The following is a 22,335-nucleotide window of genomic DNA, read 5'->3' on the forward strand; positions in this document are numbered from 1 at the left end:
GTCAGAGAATACTGGCCTGTCAAAGAGGAGTTAAGTGTTCAAAATGGAGTGGTGTTCAGAGGACAAAGAGTGGTGATCCCCAAGTCGCTGCGTGCGGAAATGCTAGCCAGAGTACACTGCAGTCACATTGGTGGTGAGGCCTGTTATAGACAAGCGAGGGAGACCTTAAACTGGCCTGGAATGCAGAGTGAAATAAAGGACTTTGTCAGTAAATGCACAACATGCAATGAGTATGCCACCAAGCAGCAAAAAGAGACAATGCTGAACTGCCCACACGCCCATGGCAGATCATGAGCCTAGATCTGTTTCAACACAATGGGAAAGATTTCCTGATCTTGGTTGATCACTTCTCAGACTTCTGGGAGATTGATGTTCTGCCAGACCTCAGCGCAGAGACAATAATAAAACGCTGCAAGGCTCAATTTGCTCGGTATGGGCAGCCTGACAGGGTCATCTCAGACAATGGGCCCCAGTTTGCCTGTGCTCAGTTTCAACAGTTTTCAGTGGAGTGGGAGTTTGAGCATATCACTTCTTCACCAAGGCATCCCAAGGCCAATGGAAAGGCAGAGGCTGCTGTCAAAATTGCAAAGACTTTATGCAAGAAAGCACTCAGAGATGGTAAAGATGCATGGAAGGCAATATTGCAATGGAGAAACACACCTACAGAGGGAATGGACAGCAGTCCTGCTCAGCGTCTGATGGCACGGAGGTTGAAATCAGCTCTGCCGGTGGCGTCCACACTCCTTGAGCCGCGAATCATTACAGATGTGGTTGACAAATTACGTCACAGAAAGCAGGTCACTAAACTCATCTATGACAGAACTGCTAAGGATTTGCCCGAGCTCGCCAGGGGAGATTCAGGTGGGATGAAGCCACTACCAGGGGATAGGACAGGCATCTGGCGGCAAGGGCTGTGTCTGCAGATGGTGGCTCCACGGTCATATCTGGTGGAGGTCGAGGGTTCACGTTATCGTCGCAATCGGGTCGATCTATGTGTGGCAGAGCCGCTGTCAGCACATGACACTATGACTGGGTCAGAGGTGTCCACATCAGAAGGCAGTGGGTTTCAGGCACCAAGTGAGCGGACTGAGTGTGAGGGAGCATGCAGGTCCTCTCCTCAGCCTACTCCTAGCGGGCTTTATGGTGGTCTGCATGCCTCTGGCCCACCTGAGACTTCAGGCACTGTTACTGTTTTTTCCCCTTCCCCTCCCACTGCTTGCTCCCGCTATGGCCGGCAGTTACGGCCTCCAGACAGACTGAACCTTTAAGTTCATACGGACTGAGTTCCACAATGTTGGTGTGAACATTCCTGTTGGTGTAAAAAAAAAAAAAAAACAAAAAAACAAAAAAAAACAAAGGGGACATGGGAGGACTGTTTGTGTTACATAGGTCATGTTACTGTTTGTGTTACATAGGTCATGTTTACTGTTTGACTATGTTACAGGTAAAGGTAAGGTTGATTTAAGGGATTGTTTCAGAATTGTGATTTACTGAAAGAGCAGATTTAGATTAAGTTCACATTGTTGACTGAGCCATGTAGTTGGTTAAGGTTTTATTACATAAGAGTTTGGGTTATTTAAAGAAAGGGGAGATGTTATGGGTGGAAGTATAGAACTATCCATCAGTGGTCAGTGGTAGTGCACTGTATGTAAAGCTACTCTGTTTCCCAGCCTGCTGTGTGTTGTGTCGTCACTCTGGTGCGCCCTTCTTACGGTTGTCACTAAAGTAGCAGTGAAGCTAAGGACTCTGTCTCTTCTTTATTTACACCCTTACACTAAAACAGAGTTTGGCCTCAAGTTATCGCCTGAGAAGTGCCATTTCTTCAAAAAGTCAGTGAAATATTTGGGTCATGTTGTCTCAGAAAATAGAGTAGAGACTGACCCAGGAAAAAATTCCCCTCTGACGACCTGGTCAACCAACATCAGTGAGCTGAAATCCTTCTTAGGATTCACTGGATATTACAGGAGGTTTGTAAAGGATTACGCAAAAATTGCCAAACCACTCAATGCCTTGACTGCTGGTTACACAAGTCCACAAGTTCAAACTGCTTCTCGAACTCTGACCTAAAATGACCCTTCAGTTTCTCAGTTTCCCCAAAGAAGCTTTCAAAGCTATTTGTCAGAGACACAAGCTACACAGTACCTCAGATGATGAAGAGGGCAGCCACTCATCCGTCACAGTACAGTGTCTTGCCATTGATGTGAGTGCTATTCCAGCTGAATTCGCTCAGGCTGACCTGCTGCCTGGTTCCAGCACCCTACCACAGATGTCACAGCAGGATTGGGCTGCAGAGCAAAGAAATGATCCTCAAATCAACAGAGTCATGGACATTGTCAGTAAGGGGAAAGGTCTCACTTATCGTGTTTGTCAACAAAAAGATCGAGAAGTTCAACTCATGCTTCGAGTGTTTGACCAACTCATAATAGACAATGGCGTCCTGTACAGGAAATGCATGAACCAGGGTGAGCCATTCTTTCAGCTGGTTCTGCCCGCAAAAATTCAGAGAAGTAGCACTCGAAGGCCCCCACGACTCAGTTGGTCATATGGGAATGGACAGGACGTTGGACCTTGTCCGCACACGTTTCTATTGGCCAAGAATGTCTACGGATGTTGAGAGGAAAGTCAGAAACTGTGAAGTTTGTTTGCTGCAAGGCCAAGGCTGAGAAAACCGCCTGCCTTGTAAACATCCAAACAAGTCGACCACTTGAACTTGTATGCATGGACTACTTGTCTTTGGAACCTGAAGGGCGTGGGACAAAGAACATCTTGGTCATAACCGACCACTTCACCAAATACGCTGTCGCTGTACCCACTGCTGATCAAAGAGCCAAGACAGTAGCTAAGACTTTGTGGAACAGTTTCTTTGTTCACTATGGTCTACCCGAACGTCTTCACAGCAACCAAGGTTGGGATTTTGAGTCTACCCTTATCAAAGACCTTTGTCAGCTGTTTGGAATAAGAAAGACCAGAACAACCCCTTACCACCCTCGCGATAATCCCGTCGAGACGTTCAATAGGACACATGTTAGGAACTCTCCAAGAAGAGGACAAAGTCAATTGGTGTGATCATGTACAGCCTCTGGTTCATGCATACAACGTAACCAAAAATTACACTACTGGATTCTCTCCTTACCCAGTTGATGTTTGGGAGACAGCCAAACATCCCCATCGACATGGCATTTTGACTTAATCCAGGACGCAAGAAAGTCACACATGAAGATTATGTGAAAAAACTGAAGGAAAATCTGCAAGAGAACTACAAGCTTGCTATTGAACACAGTGAAAAAACTGCTCAGCGTAACAAGCAGGGATAGGATCTCAAAGTCAAAGAGTCCATCCTCGAGAAAGGAGACAATGTCCTTGTGTAGATTACTGCTACCCACGAACTGCTAAAGAGGATGCCACATTCCCAGCAATAACCATTGTCCATGAAATCTCTCATTCAAGAGTTGACTTGTCTGGAGGAAATGACAAAAATGAATTGAGCTCTGAAGGGTCAAGTCTCAACCCAGAGGCTGTCGTGTTTCATCCCATGAGAGATCTAGGAGACAGTACTCTTGAGAAAAATGAGGGAGGCTCACCTGTGGAAAGAGACTCACCTGTTGAGAGAAACTTACCTGTTGAAAAAGACTTACCTGTTGAGGATGATCCAGGGGTCAGAAGTGAATCAGTCCAAGATGAATCTGTGGAAGGAAACACAACTGAAACTAGTGAAGGAAATGTGGGGGAGGAAAAAGATGATATAAAACTCACCTGATCATGGAAGGGGAATCCAGAGTGGAGGAAAAAGGAGGAGATGAGTTGAGAGTGAGTGAAGATGATCCTGAATCAATCACTCAGGAAGAAATGAAAGGTTCAGAGGTTAGAAGGTCAACAAGATAGAGAGCTGAGCCTGAAAGATTGACATATAAATCACTAGGGAACCCCTTAGCCTTTATTATGCACTCTATTCTGAACAGTTTACTTCATTTCTACATCTGAGATTGGTCAGATGTTACATACATATAAGTTATGCATTGCAGGGACGCACGCTGATTCGGGGGGGAGGATGTAACGCCCATTAGTCACACACACAGTGTAATCCCCAGTTGCATGGTTTCACCAGCACGGTGCGCATTCATCCCACACAAACGCTGGCAGCGCCCTTAGTTTCCTTGTTTTATCTCTGTTCTCGGTCTTTTCCATGGACCGATGCAGACCAGAGCACCACACTAGAGAGGAGCGAGTTTGATAAAGTTGATAACTGCCTGTAAAGTTGTTAAAACTACAATTTTGTTCGAGTTATCAGTTTGGAGGACTTCTGTACAAGGAAGAGGGGTTTTTCTTGCCAAACCTGACCGTGTGGATATTGATTTTTATCGAGTGAAAACTCCGGTGAGTAAATGCTATGAACGATAAGTGTAGCATGCTAGCGATGCCGACAACAGCTAATTACTTGCTTATTTTATTGAACATGTCTCCAATGTGTACAGTAATGCTTCTGTGATAGTGTTTAAAAGCCAACCGGAGACAGATAAACGTGTGTTGAGGTTGAAAATGTATTTTATTGTGCATTCCTTTGGGAAAATATGACATCTGTGTTAATTGCGCTAGCACATGCTATACAGCTCAGAAAGCTGGTTCAAACTGGGTTGAGCTGGTTGTTGAGCTAAAACACACAGCTGTGTGCAATTGAGTTTACAGAAGATAATTCATTTCATTTTCTTGGGTAAAAGCATTTTTGAAAGTCATTCATTTCATAATTTGTGTACATTAAGCTGTGATGAGTTAAAAAACATTTAAAATTCATATACATAATTGTGTGTTGGCTGTTATTGTTATAGTTATTGTGTATATATATATGATACTTTGTCACTGAATAATTCATGTTCATTGATTTAAGATAAAAAGAGAGTTATTTCTAGGGATGTCCCGATCAGGTTTTTTTTACCCCGATCCCGATCCAAGTCATTTAATATTTAGTATCTGCCAATACCGAGTCCCGATCCGATAATAAGCCCTGACTAATATTTTCCTAGATAATACAGCTTCATTAAGAAAAAATCACCTGCATCCAAGCTGTTCTTAATAGCTTTTTTTATTTTGTTGAAACAAAGTAAATACCTTCATATGGCTCTTTCTTTTTCTTCATATCCTATTGCAATATTGGTTTTCATTTGTTTTTTGTTTTTTTCTAACAAAAACAACTGAGTAAACAAAGTCAGTAACTAAACCCTGATCCTCTACCACGGAGATGGGCTGGTTATCCAGAGCGATGAATTCAGTTACCTTCTCTGTAATATTTGTGTCCATGTCACTGACTCGAGGATATTTCTCTTTCCTTTTGAAAGTCTCCGCGAGTGTTTGTTGCTTCAGTGCCTTTGCCTGTTTTGCTTGAGTGAACTCATGTTTTTGTTTATGTGCCGTATCAAATTTGTAGTATTAAATGCAGCTCTTTTGTTACCAGCTCGCGAAATGGTCATATTGCAGTTGTTACATGTCGCCGTTGGACTGCTTTCGCTTTCGCTTTCTAATTTGAAATATTTCCACACTGCAGACATTTTATCCACAGGTTCTCCAGACTAACGTTACGCGCGCGTCTGCATTCTGCCGTAAATTGCACTCCGTTGACGACAGCTGACGTAAAAATAATCGGGCTTGGGTCCACGTTCAAAATTGCCGATCCCGATCAGTGAAAAAATGCCCATATCGGCCCTGATCCCGCGATCGGGACTGGGACATCCCTAGTTAATACTGTACAGTTAAGGTAAATAGATAAAAAGATAAATACATGAAGAAGAGAGATTAATGAGATGAATAAGATTTTATTTAAAAGAGATGCTACTACTACTGCCCTATGCAGGTTGGGGTTTTGTATGAGTGGATTCTGATGGCGAGCCAGAGCCTATACCGGTGTATCGTGGAGTGGGACACAGGCCTATACGTGTGGAGGGTGTGACGTCAACGGGAGCTTCACTGTACATTGGAAAGAACATCTCTTCATACAGATAAGACATAAAACATAAAATCACACTACCTGGGTAGATGAACAATTACACAACACACTGAAGATGAACTATTACACAAACACACTGAAGAAGGACAAACTGTGAACGCCGCCGCCATTCCAGGCAAAAAGTGTCGATCTCCGAGTGCGGCCATCATGACGGAGAGTAACGGTGGGACGCTCCTCGGGCTTATTTCCAGATGAATTCGCGGATAATTCGTTGTTCTGTCGTTAGTCAAAAGCAACAACATGGACGTCAGTGTTGCTCTCTCCGTCATGATGGCCGCACTCTGAGATCGACACTTTTTGCCTGGAATGGCGGCGGCGCGCCGGAGTCCCAGTAGCTAAGCGTAAGTAGTTCAAAACCGTCTTTTTCACACACTTTGTGTACACAAACAATGTTCTTACTGCTCGTGTCATGAGTAGAGACCCTGGTGATGCTACCAGTAAAGTTTCATGATGTGTGGAGCCTTCTTAGTGGTCTAAAAATAGACATTTTGATGCCGTCGTGGTATACCCTATGTACTCCCGTTCAAAATGAGCTTGCCCCAAAACGAAACTACGGTAAATCTTAAAAGTGCCTCTTTGGTCATGAGTGTGCTTGTACGTGAAGGTTTGACTCATACCCAATCATAAATAAAGCCTCGGTTGCTTTTTGGCGAGAGTTTCACTTTAATCCAGACTTGACTTTTTTTTTGGACTCTTTGAATTTTCTGTCTTGTTTTGTTTATTATTTTTGGCCCATATTTCATAACTCATACTGTGAAGTGTTTTGTTGTTCTATTAAGCATTATTCAGTGTAATTTTCTGAGTTGTTGATAACTTCTGATACAAGAAAGGAATTCAGTCATATCTGAAATATTTTATGTTTTGCACTTAAAGGTGGCACTGTTGCCAATAAAGCTATTTTTGTTACTACTCTTTCCAAACCGTTGTCCTGTTCCATCAATACTCCTTGAACGTATCTATTTCTTCTGATTGGCCTAAATTGAGAGTACATGACAGTAATTGTATTATATGTACATTAGACAGTATTACTGTATGGCAACATGCGAGACAAACAGTATATGTCCACAACAAGAGGGAAGATCACGGGAGAAGAGAGGGGGATGGACCAAGCACTTTCTTTTTCTTTGCTCAAGAAGCGGGAGGACCACAGAATCATCTTCACTGCTTGTCAGCTCCATCTGTCTTCTATTGTGAATTTTCACAATGAATAGAATGGTCTCTGAGAATGAATAACATTACATTTACTAATTATTCTACATTATCAGCTAGACTTCTCAATAAATATATACTTTTTTTATCTGTTAAGATTGTTCTTTCTTTGTTTCTTTCTTTTTTTCTTATTTCTTTCTTTCTTTCTTTCTTTCTTTCTTTCTTTCTTTCAAAATGTTCCCTTAAATTGCCAATACATTGAAAAGAGGTCAAATTATGTTTGAGTGGAGCGTCCCTGTTATTTTGGCTGTACCATGATAGTATTATCACTGCAAAAAACGAGAAAACTGTAATATACATTTTAGGTCATATCACGCACCCCTATTTTTAGGAGTGGATGTCTGTAAGAGGTCATGGTTTGAGGGTGCATTCACAAAAATAGGAGGAGAAAGACCTTTTTTCTTAATCAATACTGGGTCAACTTAACTTTTTTTTTTATCTATAAGAAAAGGCAATATTAATGGAAAAAATCACAAAGAAGCACAATTTGATTCATGCTTCTTCTTCTTCATAGTTTTCAATGAAGAATAATTGAAAAGGGTATGATGAAAAATCTTCAGGTCATGAAAGAATTTAAAAACATACAAAAAAAAATCAGGTTACTCTTTGACACTCTTTGGGAAACTCATTTTTCTTTTGCTCAACTCCCTCAGATGGTTCAACAAAATAAACATCGCAAGCCAAATGGGGGGGTCGGCGTGGCTGTGACAGACACTGTAGTCAATCTCAATAGAACCATGTTGTAAAGATGACAAAGAAATTCTTCACAATGGCAACATTCTCACATTTTCTTTATTAGATGTATATGTGCCAGAGATGTTCGATGGTCTTTGAGCGAAGAAGAGAAATCAGGGACAGGAGAAGGAGGACTTTGACCTTAAGTGGACACTGATAGGCCTCAGCAGGTTCCATGGTCTGTTTTCATCTAATCAAGATGTGGAACCTCTCGCATCATGCATGATGAAAGCATATGTAATTTTACCTTTATCAAAACTGTTGATTGAATTCATGACATTTGCTATGTCAGCTTCATTAGACATAATGCTATCCTTCTATATATTATGAAGACATTTTCAATTTGTTTGCACTCTGGGACAACTATCTCTGGCAATTAGGTATAATAAAGTTATTAAGAGGTTGCCACAGGATACATTTGCATATGAAAGGGGACTGGGAGTTTTGCCAGTTTTTGTCACTGGTTTAATAAAAAGAAAGTTTACCAATAATGAAAGTACGTAGAGTGAAGTGGCCTGCCTCTGTGTTTAAGGTGGTGGGTCCCAGAATGCTCTGAAACGGTCCTTGAAGGGATTCCAGTAAAATGACACATACCTTAATGTTGCTTTCATTTTCACAAAATGAGAGGATGTGTGCAAATGACTATATGTCTCAGAGTCTTGTTTTTTAAGTCAGTTTTAAAAAACAAGAAGCTGTTTCTACATGTAGACTGCCACATGCTTCCTTTAATACACATGAAGTAACCTTTTCACCTACTCAAGTAGCTTTACCGGAGATTTCACACAAACCCCAAATGATCCAACTCTCCTTCATTCAGGGGTAGTGTAGAGACATGAACAGGATCCCTTTACTGGCTTCCCAAATGCTAACAATGCCAATGCCAGCAGTGTCAGTGCATTTTGTCCTGTGCAACATTTATGCCATTTTTGCATTGCATAAGAGTCTCTTAATAATAGTAATATTATATGTGAATTATATGTGAATATTCAAGTCAAAAAGGAAAATCGAGCACTACAAAGTAGTTTAATTTTACACTTAACAGTACTTATGACCGAGCTCACTACTAAGTAGAAACTGAGCTTTCATTAAAACTGTTTGAAATGCATTCAAGTTTAAAATGTTTCACTATAAACTCCTCAACTCCATCGAGGACTATGTAACCAACTAATAGGAGATGCTCACATTGAAAGGTAAGGGGAGTAGCTGTGCGCTAAGCAAAAATATGTCCATTTGCCAACCAACCAGAAGCTTCCTGTAGAATAAAAACACACTGTAGGAAAACACTTAAAAAAATAAAACAAATAAAACATGAATCTTACCTTTGTGTCTTTAGCCCATCCCCCAACAAGAGGCCTTATACCTTATGCCCTGAATCTTCACAGATTAAGTCGACGTCACCTGGCAAGTGCCTCAGTGTGAGAGGCTGCAGCAGCAGCTCATAAAGGTGTACATAGGAGTGGAACAACGCTTTGCAATATTTCACTCTATGTCGAGGGTTTCGGACTTTTAATTAATGTATATAAAATTGCGCAAGGAAACCATGGGAAGAGAGAGGAAACGAGGAAATACGTTTTAAGATAAATTAGACATCCTTTCCCCCAAGCGTCATGTGAGCCGACGTCCGTTTCTGATGACAGCTGATCCCAGCTGGATCAAACTAACCCTACTAACTACAATTTGGAAAATGGGTCATTTTAAGCAGAAGAATATATTACACTCCTGGGGCAGGGAATTCCAACCAGTTTTTAAAATGAATCACATATCAGCTCCTTTGACTCCTTCGAGAATTTGAGGGAGAATCTCATCACACATAGAGTGTAACACCTCATTATGTTCCTCTCTGTCCAGCAGTGTTTCTATTCTACAGAAATTAACATAGCTATGTACTTTAACCAGGCACAGCAGTCCAAACTGTCATAATACTGCATCCAAATCCCTCAATAAAGCACATTCATGACAAGTCTGACAACACCAAAAATCATATCAAGGGATGATTTTCAGAAAATTGCCCCAATCCCAGGTCACCTTTTGCATTAATTAGGAGGCTGATATTTATTTAGCCTTAATTGAATATCAATCCTGCATCATCTTTGTTAATCCTGCTCTAGTTCTGTCAGAGGGCAAAGAAAGGAAAAAGCACGGTTGAGGATGCAAAGCCACCAAGAAAAAAGAAAAAAAAAAAAACAGAGCTAGGACTGTTCGCGGATAATCGACACACGCTTCAGCCAATGGCAGTTGAGCAGAGACTGCCCTCCCCCTCCTCTCCCCCCAGTCATGCAGAGTGCTGGTCCCTCTGTGTGCTGTAGTACGTGGAAGAGAGGGAGATCGAATACTGCGCGAGGAGCCAGCCTCTCTCTCTGTGTGTGTGCCGCCAACTACTACTTGCACTGGATTTAAAGCATCTTCAATACAGCCCGCCAGTGGGGATGAAAAGCTATCTAAACTGACATTCAGGGAAAAGGCAGAGAAAGAAAAAAAAGCAAAGTGGGCAGCTCTCTGAAGCCCTGTTGTGGGAAGATACAAAAGAGCATCTCTAAAACAAACGAGCAGATCAGAATCAGCACTGCTTAGGAAGCATGTATAATTCAGTATGTTTCATCATCCTGTCATGGGTGTTTGCTGTGCTTGTGTTCCCAGGTAAGACTTTTTCTATTCCCCTGTGTCTGTCTATCTATGTCCATGTTTACATCTTTCTGTATTCTTGTCTGTGGCTTATCAGCCCCTGTTAACCCAGAGTGGTGCACTGTTGAAACAGCCTTATACTGTTTTCTTTGTTACGCTCTCTGTCATCATCATCTGTCAGAGTTACTCTGTGCGGCTTGTTGGGACATCCAGCGATGAGAAGTTGATTTTTAGTTTATGGGGAAGCTTTCAGTGTTGGTTCAGTCTCCCGAAGAAGGGAGAAAAAGTTCACATCATAGACTTGTCTGCTTGCAAGTCTTTAGGAAAATTACATTGAGTCCTGATGTCAAAGATTTCCCGCAGGAACTTAATCACTTTTTAGTTTAAATTAACTTGAAAATTCAAAGTAGTCTCAGTTTTCTGTTTTTTTGTTTGTCTTTTTTAAAGCTCAGGATTGTCAAGAAAATAACCATTTGTTATTCATGTATGTTAAAATCTATTTTTATTAACTGCCATTTGGAAGAAATATTGATCAGTTAATCCTAACAATGTATGCATGTGTCAATATTATTGAAGGTTCATGTCAATGAACTAGTATGTGTAAGCAATCAAGATATGTTGGTCGGTGAAGTAGGGAGCACAGAAGTGCTTTTTTTGAGGAGTTAGCATAATGCATTGATGCGTGTATATAATGCCAGCATTACCCTTTAACCTTTAGTCCCAATATTCTCACATAAAGTAGTCCTGACAGGAAAACCTGGACTCGGACATGATGAGCAAAAACAGCTCCCCAGTGGTGTCACAGGGGAGCCTGGTGTCCTGAAATTATGTTAAATGAGTCTGACGTCTGTAAATGCAAATATGTGCCCAAAGCACCTGAAGTGAGAGAAATATGTTCTCTCTCCTCACAGGGATTATATGAAAGAGATTATGTCAAGGAGTCTGTCAGGGAAATAATGTGATGCATGGGTGTGTGCATTTACCTTTAATTCTACCAGCTCGGGTTCCAAATCCTACAAACAAGTTATATGAGGGATCTTTAAGCCTGTCTTAACCTTAAAGGGTAACACCACACATTTTACACATTAAAGTGTGTTTACCGGTCTTTGGTTGTACTCCTGCATATGTGAAAAATTAGTGTAAGTCTTTAGTGGCTCCAGAGGAGGCTGCATGTAATCTAATAATTTACCTCCAGTGATGTCACTCAAGTTGCATTGTGGGCAATGTCGGCGCCAGGTTTTGAAAGGGAAGAATGCGTAGAATAAGAAAAACGACAATATCTCTGTTTCTGCTGTATTGATTTTGGTCATTTGTTTTTAAACTGTGTATAATGAGTCCAACAGTGTTACAGGAATGCAATGCTAGACCACTGGAAATCAGATTACATGCAGCTTCCTCTGGAGCCACAAAAGGCTTTATACTACTTTTTAGGCCTGTTCGATTAATCTATTTTAAATCGTAATCGCGATTATTTAGTTAGGACGATGTTAAAAATGTGAAACTCGTGAAATCGATTTTTCACTTTAACTAGGGTAATTACAGTACAGCCCCCGTTCATGTGTCTGGGCTGCGCTGGGTTGCCGTAGTGACTTCCACCTCTGTCCTCCCATCGCGCTCTTCACATTGTAAACAAACAAAAGGAAGAGCAAGTCCGTTGTTTGAAAGTGGTTCGGCTTCGACGCTTCGTATGAAGAGCAAAGTACTCCGCGTATGAAGAGCAAAGTACTCCGCGTTGTAAAATCTGTCTTAAGTCAGTGGCAGTTAAAAGCAGCATGACAAATTTATTTCAACACCTCCAAAAAAACCACCCGTCAGAATGGCAGCAGTGTGTTGCAGAGCGGACCGCACAAGGGAACGTAGATGTGGCTACACCACCACCCACTCCAAAGCAAGTTACTCTGCCAGCTTCATTTTCACGTGGTGTACCATATGAGTGAGGTTTTTCTCTTAATCCCAAAGGGATTGTTTTTTTTTGTTTACAAGAGGTCTACAAGAAGATAGCATGGAGCAAAGCCCGATGGCAAAAGTTAATTAATTGTTCTCTATATTAATCCCTTGAGGGATTTTTTGTTTAATAAGAGCAAGGTTTGCACTCAAATCCCAATGGGGAAATTATTTGCAAAATGTTCAATAAAAAACAGCATATTTGAAATTATTTCTTTGCCTTTTGTCATTTCACAAAATAATCGTAATCGTAATCGAAAATCGGATTTTGAGAGAAGAAAATCGGGATTTTATTTTTTGACAAAATCGAACAGCCCTACTACTTTTTAACGTGTACTCTCCAGGACCTGTAAACACATTTTAACGTGTAAAATAGGTGGCGTTATCCTTCAAATAGGTGGCGTTATCCTTTAATTATGTTGTTAGCAGTAGTATACAAAAGTAACATGTAACAGTAATATGTTACTTTTAGCACTTAAGGATTTCCAATAGGATTTGTGGTAATATTACAATTACTATGACCCGTTACAACTGTTTTTCAACCTGGTCAGACCCACCAGGTCACCAACTACCAATTACAGCTAGTTTAAAGCAGCTTATAATGATATACATGTTTTAACATTTGTCAATATGGACATACTATACATGGTTAGACCAGTTAGATTCTCCACATTTCAATCTTTCAGTTCATTTAACAAAAAACAGAGGAACCAAAGAATGACTCTATCAGATTTGTCAGCATGGTAAGCAGAAGAGATGGAAAAAGGTGGTGACTCTACCTTTCAAGCAGTCCTAATTGTGTCCACTCCTCGATAATTTATATTTCTTCAGTCTATAAGGGTTCGAAAAGGAGGGTTTTCCATCAGATGAAACCAATATGTCAAGTGAAGTCCATTGCTCTCTGTTTGCCAACTTTGTCAAACAAAAACATATACTTTCAACAGGAGATAATATTGTCTATTCCTCCATGCCCAGTATTTTGGGGATTTTGTTTTTTTTCGACAACATGAAAGCGGCCCCACCTTTGTCTGTTTAGTTTATAGCCCAGGACAGCCCCTAGAGTACAGCAAGCGCTCCCAGTTTGGCAGGACAATCGGCTCTTTCATGTATCTTTGCATCATGGTACAACAATGTATTATTTCCTATCAATAAATCCATTACCCACAATTGTATCCAATCATGCCAATGGATGGGTAGTTGAGCCAAGCTATTGCATTGCATCATGGTGTGATGACAGCTTTAGGGCCCGGATCAGAGAGAGCAGTTTTTACAATGAGAGGCGCCTTTTTTCATAAAAGTTGGCCATACATTTTATCTCAGTTTCAGAGTTTGTACTTCCCACAAAACAACCGTGCTGCACGCTATTGGATTCAGTCCACAGTGATAACATTTCGTCCATGGCAGTCATTGTATCTCACATAACCTACCGAGCAGTCTCATACCAGGCTGAATGTAATTTGACAGATTGGGTCTGGTGCCTGACTTGTTGCAGCACTCTTGAATTTGCTGGGTTGCATTATTATAGTTAAATAAACCAATAATGCCTTTCTTCACCTTGTCTATCAATCTCACTTAAGTGTCGTGATTCCATCACACAGACTGTGGAGTCCACTTACCACAGTGTGAGGGTGCTGTGTGTAGGTGTGCAGTAGGTGTTCTCACTCAGGTGAAATTGGAGCTGTGGTAAATACATGTGTACAGTGTTGGCGTTGTCAGTGGGAAACAAAGTCTCTTTTTCTCAAAAAATGTGAAGAATTGCTTTTCTTATCACTTCCTAAGAAAAGTAATTAGTAACACTACGCATTTGTTTGTTTGTTGTTTCTTGTATTGTAACCAGAAATAACTGCATGAGGCTTTCTCTGTTTGGCTGCATTGTAGCCTTGTTGTTGACACTATCAGTGACTGGCGACAAACACACATCACACATGCTCATGTCATTTAATATGAAACCCTTATCAAATCCACAACAGACAGCATTATCAGAAGTCATTTGGCAAATCACAGGCCATGCAAGGCAAACAGTATTTTGGCTAAGACCAGTTGTAAATGTGCTGAAGGTTGGCTGTAAAACAACGAGAAACAGCATGAGAGAGAGTGAAATAAATTTAAAGAAAATATTCATACAGAAAATTGGAAAAATAGAAAGGTGACAATCTGGAGCTGCTCCACTGAGTATGAAATATCTTCATATTGCATATTTTGACATCAGTTCTGTCAGTTGTCTTAGTCTTGGGTGTTGCCCAAGGTCCCCCTGCAGTACATGCAAACCTCAGACTGCATGTGCGCTCAGCATGTTACAAATGTTTGTGCAATTCACCAACTGTTCTGCAAATACATGTATTCATTATTCAGTGTTGAACCTACCTACCCATGCTGATCCAAGTTCAGTTTGAATTGCTCTGTGCAGTTTTATATTTTGGTCTGATACACTGCAATGGACGTGCTAATGTATGCAAACTATTGACACCAAAAAGCTGTGGAGATCATGACAGTTGGAGAAAATGTGTTTTTTTTTTTCATGTGTTTTTTCTATGTGCATGTGGTTACCTGTCAAAAACTAATCATGAGACAGAATGAGCTTTGTATATGTGATGTGATTAGGGTTGGGTACTGTTCACATTTGAACCAATACTGTCACCTGGTACTGGTACCCAACGGTATCTTGAAAATGTAATTTCACTTGTAAAAAATAAGTCACCAAGTACGACTGGCATTGCTTCAAAGAAGCAAGCTGTTCAAATACCTTGAAGCATGCTGGAGAGACTGTTTCTACTCTTTGCACTTTTCTCAACCTGGATAAATGGACTAAAATGAAAAACGTGATGGAATACCAGCACAGTATTGGACTAAAAAGTAACTTTCATGGAAGAAGAAGAAACGTAGTCGTGTCACTACAACAGTGCTGGCAATCTGTAATATTTCAGAGTATGCAATTCACATACTATTGGTTTAATACAAGGGTTTCTGTCACACTATAAAACCTCAAATTCTGCTGTAGCATAGTAAACAGCATGTTGGTAAGGACATGAGTTTTTGGTAATGCCAGTAAAAATGCTAATATAACGTCAACAAAGACAGTAAAAAAAGCCTAGTTATCTTCAAGCACAACTTCTCAAACCGGCTAATTGCATGCATAAAGATGTCGATGAAGATGATGGTGCCTTGTAGTTCATGTAAGAGGGTTCAACTCTCCAAGAACTAGCACAGCTGTGGCTGCACGCATGCTAATGTCAGCTGACTATCAGGCTCAAACATGGTACACTCTTCATCTTTTAGCTATACTTTATGTTTGACCTGGTGTTTCCTCGTGGTCGATATGTGTCCCTGGTCAGCTTTGTGTTTTACATTACAGATACTGCAGTGAGCGTTGGCCCGACTCACTGAAATACCTAACCTGTGTTGCAGGGGTGACGTGTCACTCTCTGCATCTCTCTCTGTAACATTATTCTAAAGATGTGCGTTGAGGTACCAAAATTTGGCACCAGTTAATCTAACTTGAATCAGTATTCAGTAGTAGTGATAGTCGTAGTATCGATGAAATTCGGTTGGTATCTTTAAAAGTACTGAGTTCTGTACGGTACCCAACGCAAGGTGTGATAACCAAGCATTTCTCACTATTCATAGTTCCAGAAGCCTTTAAGGAATAGTTTTCAATTTCAGTTCAATTCCAATTAGCAAGTAGGACAACATTAATAGTCAGTCGCTTCTAAAGCCATTATACATCTCTGTTAAAAAAAAAAAGAAAAAAAAAGTTGTCCATTTTAGTCAAGTTTATTTAACAATATGGGTAAGGCTTGGCCAGGGTTAGGGGAAACATTATTGGGCTGAACAGATTAAAACGTCATGTTTGACAAATGGAAATGACTGTCTCATCCAATTTTATTTCAAAAATGTCCAACTATTCCTTTACAGGTTGCAGAACTTAGCAGCCTATTGAGGACCATGTAAACACAGTTAACATTTCGTTTTAGTCACAATGTTATCGCGTGCTCTTGTGATGTTGCTATTACAGGTATTTGCATCTGGTGATTTTGAATATGGAAAACTGTTAGTACTAAACTGTGTAACACAAAAATCAAGCCTTATCTTCTGTGCTTCTTTCCCTGCTTTATTCAACCAGGAATGGATTTTGCTGAGTCTGCATGTTCATTTTCAGCATTGCTCTGCTTCACGTTCATACACATTCTATACATACCTTCACACCTGGGAGCTGCCACGTGCCATTATACGTACATCTACGGTACTGACTGAGCAGCTGCATCTTATACGTTGCTGCGTTGCTCAAGGGCACCTTGGCAGTAGCTCTTGAAAAAAAGGAGACACTTTGAAGTTCTGGTTCTGAAACTGTATGTGTGTGTCAGAGGTACAAGGAAAGAGCTGATTTTGACATAAAACAGTGCAAACCATTTCCTATGACAATGCATTTGAGAATGCAGGCCTGGGAGTGTGTTAGCTGAATGACATGTCTTGCTGCAACATACACCCTGTTGTTGGCTCTGTTTTTTCTTTTATTTATTTGAATTAATTGGACTGTCACTCCGACTGTATTTTGAGCCTGTAAAAGCTTTGCCTTCATTTTCTGTGTCTGCAAAGAACAGAGGGAAATGACCGTGCACATTTCTGAGTTCAGACGGGTTGAGAAAGTACCACAACACTCATTTGCATCAGCAAATTAAGCTGTCCAAGTCCAGTCCAAGTTTAGATGTTCAAAGTGAATTCCGTATTCTGGCTTGTACAAGAAGGAATCTATCTGCCTAAAGTTAAACATCCTTAAGTGAGCCTGCGTGAATGAACGTACTCTAAGACATTCTCTTTTCCATTAGTCTGGGTAAAGTGTAATTATGAGGATGCTTGATGATCCCCAAGCAGTACTTTGCTGATGTCAGTCCAATTAATAAGAATTGCTGAGTATTGTGTGTATTTTGACACCCTTTGATATTAAATACCATGAAAGCAGCACACATTTCTAAAGAATGTCACATGAAACAGCTTTATCAGCTCATTTAATTTAATTTAACACCATTAAGGAGCACAAGTGCTTTTTGCCTCAAGCAGCTTTAATATTGAAGCTTAAATGCCTTAAGATTTTGGTGTTGTTATTGCGATGAAAAATGAAACTATTTAATTTTGTACACAGCATACAATTAAATGCCACATTCAAACCTACAGTATGTCTGTGTACTTTTGCAATAGCTGCTGGTTTTATATAGCGGGTTAAGTTATTTATGGTATGGACCGAAAGGCAATCAGGGATGAAAGAACATCAGCTGTGACTTATGGTACAAAGGAAGCAACATTTCTCAGTTTACAATGTCATACAGTGATGTTGACTTAATACACCACTGATGACTGCAACTGATCTACTCCATCATTGGTGGCTTCAGGTCACTGTGATGCACATTAACAGTCAAATCATTAAACACTACACTGTAGTGTTGTCAAAAATATTGATTCTTCAATACAATTTGATTCGGAATATTTGAAACAGGTTCAGTATTAATTTGCTGCACGATACATGATCGATACATAGATAGCAGCTGCACTTACTTCTCTCAGTCTTTCTTCTCCTCGATGAGTTGACAAACACAAATCAGGGTTTCTGTCAGTGTATTGCAAAACCAGCGCCCCTCCAGGCCTAAGCATAGATGGATTTTTACCTCTGCCAAGGAAGTTATGTTTTCACCTGTGTCTGTTTGTTTCGCAAAAAATACGCAAAAACTACTAAACAGATTCCCACAAATCTTGGATGGAGGACAGGTCTCAGCCTAGAGTAGACCCTCATTTTTGGTGTCAATAACCCCTGTTAAAAAATAAGAAAAGAAAAAGTAAACAGAATACATAAAATACTTGAATGGCTATAAAAGTAACTCACAAAAGGATAAATGGTCTATAGAAGCATAACATCTAGTGCTTCATTTCATGAGATGATTGGATTAGTCCATTGTTTTTCACTTACAGTCCCTCTCACACATACATTGCAACCCTGAACTTATCTCCACCTACCCGGAGGAGCTGTGTGTGAGAACGCAAATGTCTGAATCAGTTGGCCCAGACATTAAACAGACTTCACCCTGACAGCTCCTTGGTACAAAGTACCTGTAATGTCCAATTGAGCCCATGAGAGAAGAGTGAATTGGAGTGTTGAAGACGTTTCTATCATACCTCACAACACATCCGCATACTTAAATGACTGAATAAGTTCATTGTCAGTCATCCCCTAAAGGACATACATTACCGTTCCCAAAGCAACATGAATGTTGGAGCACACAAGCGACAGGGGTACTGGATCTTCATCATAGACTCACTGGTTAGGTTTAGGAAAACTTTGTGATTTGGCTTAGTATAAATGTTACTTATGCAACTTCAGCAACAAATGTAGCTACGTTATGTATGTAGCTTGAGTTACATAATGTACATGATGTAACAGCGGTCTCCTGGATGAAAGTCCTGTGCTTGTTTTACCCAAACATCTGTCCCAATCCTCCTCCCTTTACAGACTCGTCACTTTATGTACTATCTCGCCTGACTTCCTCCTTTGCTGCCATAATAATTACTTTGGTCAGTAGAGGTCCGCATAACAAAAAACATAAATATGAGTCACAACAAGTTGCTTTCACAGTCAACCTATATGGTCATCTTTCAGATGAGGCCGGTCTGTACCTCGTCCGCAATCTTTGATGTCCTATAAACAAAACGTGGCAATTTCTGCAGCATGTTTTTTGTGTCATGTCCTGCACACTCTACCCCTGTTCCAACACTCACCTGAACTAAATATATTGAGTAGGTTAGAACACGTCTGACATGGACAAGTGTCGAATGTGTGAAAGTTGTAACTGCAGACAATGTCTCAACATGATTCACATGTTCTGTTGCTACAGAAAATATGTAAAGTGTTCTTTAAATTCAAGTCAAGCAGAATGAAATTTTGTGGTCTTATACAGAAAATTTGCATTGTTCCTATGTTGTTTAACATGTATTACAAAGGTAAGGGCAGCACTTTATCTCTGTAAATGACTGTAGTTTAACAAGGTTTTCATAGTTGCTTCTAACCTCCCATAGTTGAGGCAAATCCGCATTAAACGAGACATTGTAATGCATGGTGTGTTTGGACTCTTCAGTAGAATTAATAACAAAAGCAAAAGACTTACACCAGTGTTATCCTCGAAACAAACTGCTGCTCGAGGTAAACTCTTTTCCACACTCTAATTCCTCCTCAATACATGATGCTCCCCTTGAGGCTGCATATTCATCAAAGTGATTGTGGTACGAGATAAAGTTGTGTCCAAAACTCTCTCAACTTTTCTGATCTGTGTGTGACTCATAAGGTAAAGCCCCCTCAGCCTTAGCTGATTGAGCCATTTATCATAATGACACGCCTGCAGCCGACTTTAGACAACATCACAGCTCGCTTCTGCTCATTGATCCCAAAAACTCAAAATGATGAATTGCAATTATCTGAGTCAAATTGGTAGTGAAAATTAAAGCTTAAGTTTATTAGCTGTTGATAATCAGTGTATGTATCCGTTTCTACTTAATATCTATACCATCAATTGTCACTTAGCCTAAATTGTGATTGTAAATCATGCTAACCACAGTGCCCTTCATCTCACAGAAGAATCCAGGGAGCCCTGTTTGAAAACAGTATGAAGCCCAGCACAGTCAAAGTTATTTTTGCTGTTGTTGTTGTTTCCGTGAAATGTATGAAACGTCAACTTTTATGGCCTCATATTACTCACAGTTGACACAACTTATGTCTGTAAAGAAGATGGAAAGTGTGACAATTTATCATGTTGACACCCGTCCTGGAGATCACATCACTCATGCAGTTCTTTCACACATTCATATTTTGTCAGTATGAGTGAAGCAAGGCTCTTCAAACGTGCTAAGCAGTTTTAGCTGTTAACCCCAATGAAAGGCAAAGCTGCATATTTCTTATGTCTGTGTTGTCTTGAAATTCAGTGAAGCGTTACTGCACCTGTCACTCTCACATATATGTAGCTACTTCTATTTAAAGAAAGTTTGCACCTATATTTTACCAGATGAACTCACATTAGATGTTAATTTTCAACCCTAAATCCCAATCTGTTCCTAGTATATGCTTCAAGACTTCAAGGAATGAGTCCAAGACACATAAATCAAAAGAGAGTTTCTTTAGATTTTATTCAAAAACCACTAACAAAGTCAGATGGCACATAATCTACTTGGGATTTGGGAAATTGGAGTGTTGTCTGGAAAGCTTTACAATGGAACAATCATTGACAGTGAGTCACTACTTACACCCAGCCACGGCATTGTAACAATAGCGGACACAGGCTAACATTCATTGGAGGGGATGCGTTTGTGAGAACACTGTCCCTTGGCATCAGTGAACAATCCCCAGCGAGCATTCACTGAACATTGGTGGCTCAATGAGAGCATCACACTCTTTGAATGGATGCAAGTAATAGATTGTCACTGAATAGGCGACGGATGGCACAGGCAAGAACAAGCATTCAAGTGTCATGAGGCTGCAAGGCTTTAATATGAGAAGAGATTGCTAAAGCAGAAACCAATTGGTTTAAAAGGTATTGGAGCTATTGTACGGCAGTGTTCATGGTGCATACAAATGTGCTCAGTGTCATCGAGGGCTGTTTCCATTCAGAGCAAACCTTCATCAACTCTTTTATCTATACTTTTTTTTTCTGAAATGGTTGCTGACTGATAGTAGTCATTGTTAATATGGCTTTAAGAAGACAATTCCATTTTCCCCCCATACTTTACATATAACAATTACATTTTTCAGTGCAGTAAGAAGTGGTTGTTGGTTACATCATTCTAATAATACCATCAGGTCAGTTATGGATTTCATTTATGTGTTTTTATTTCCACGTACTAAAGCAGACTCAATGGTTTTCTCCTGTAATTATTCAAACTCAGTGATGTTGAAGCAGGGCATCAGATAAAGCTTGAAGTCTCCTTCTGATATGGATTCCGTTATATGCTTAATGCTTGTAAAAGAGATTCATTACTGTAATGAACCACTTGGAAAATCTTTGGCCATTGGCTGGTTCCAGTTGTGTGCACTGATTAAGTATTTGTGTTCACTGATCCAGTCTGTTGGGCAGCAGTGTAAAAACAGCTACAGGGACATGTGAGTCAGTATATTAGAGTTACAGCTGATGAAGTCTCTGCTCCTGCGCTAATCAATATTATCATACGGAGAATGGGTCAAACTGCTGGTCGTTTAAGAATTACCACCAACTCTGCAGTTCTCCTCGGCTCCACAGACCTCATTAGTGCCTTTCAGCTCATTGTTTTTCATTTCTCTCACACAACTAACAGTAAATGTTTTGGTTCACTATCAGCACTCTCATCAAGGGTGTTTCCTACTGCAGAAGACAGCTGTACAACAACAACAACAACAACAACACACACACACACACACACACACACACACACACACACAAACTCTCATCTAACTGCAGACCAAGTTTTGACGTCAACCACTTTGTGGTCTACCATATGGAAGCCCTTGGTTTGGCATTATGGCCATTGCTATCTTGTTTTTTTTTTTTTGCCAGAACGTATTTGGATGAGAGTAGAGCAGGAGAGGAAATCCTAATTGGATCTGACTTAGAACCTGAGGACACACTGTGGTAGAAGCGCCATAACCTAAATCATGCCCTTGTCTATTTTACACTAAATGGGACCATAATTAACAAAATGGACACTATTCTGTGTTGAGGACTTCAAATGATTAAGTGATTAAGACCATAAACTTATCAGGAAACTCTTTATTGAGGTAACTAATTAAGTGAGAAGTAGGATCATCTTTTCATCAGCTTACAAAC

General features: G+C 40.3%; 1 protein-coding gene across 1 annotated transcript in view; it reads left to right on the top strand.

The window, feature by feature from the left end:
• The first annotated feature begins 10,264 nt into the window (after nt 1–10,264).
• The window catches only part of opcml (opioid binding protein/cell adhesion molecule-like), a 405,678-nt gene continuing 393,607 nt past the window's right edge, over nt 10,265–22,335 (top strand). The window contains exon 1 of the mRNA XM_084373546.1: nt 10,265–10,576. Within this exon, the coding sequence (XP_084229672.1) occupies nt 10,516–10,576 (61 nt within the window). The 5' untranslated portion in view covers nt 10,265–10,515. The remainder of the gene's footprint in view (nt 10,577–22,335) is intronic.

This window comes from Pagrus pagrus, assembly GCF_965226575.1.
Source record: "Pagrus pagrus genome assembly, chromosome: 14".
Classification (NCBI taxonomy): Eukaryota; Metazoa; Chordata; class Actinopteri; order Spariformes; family Sparidae; genus Pagrus; species Pagrus pagrus.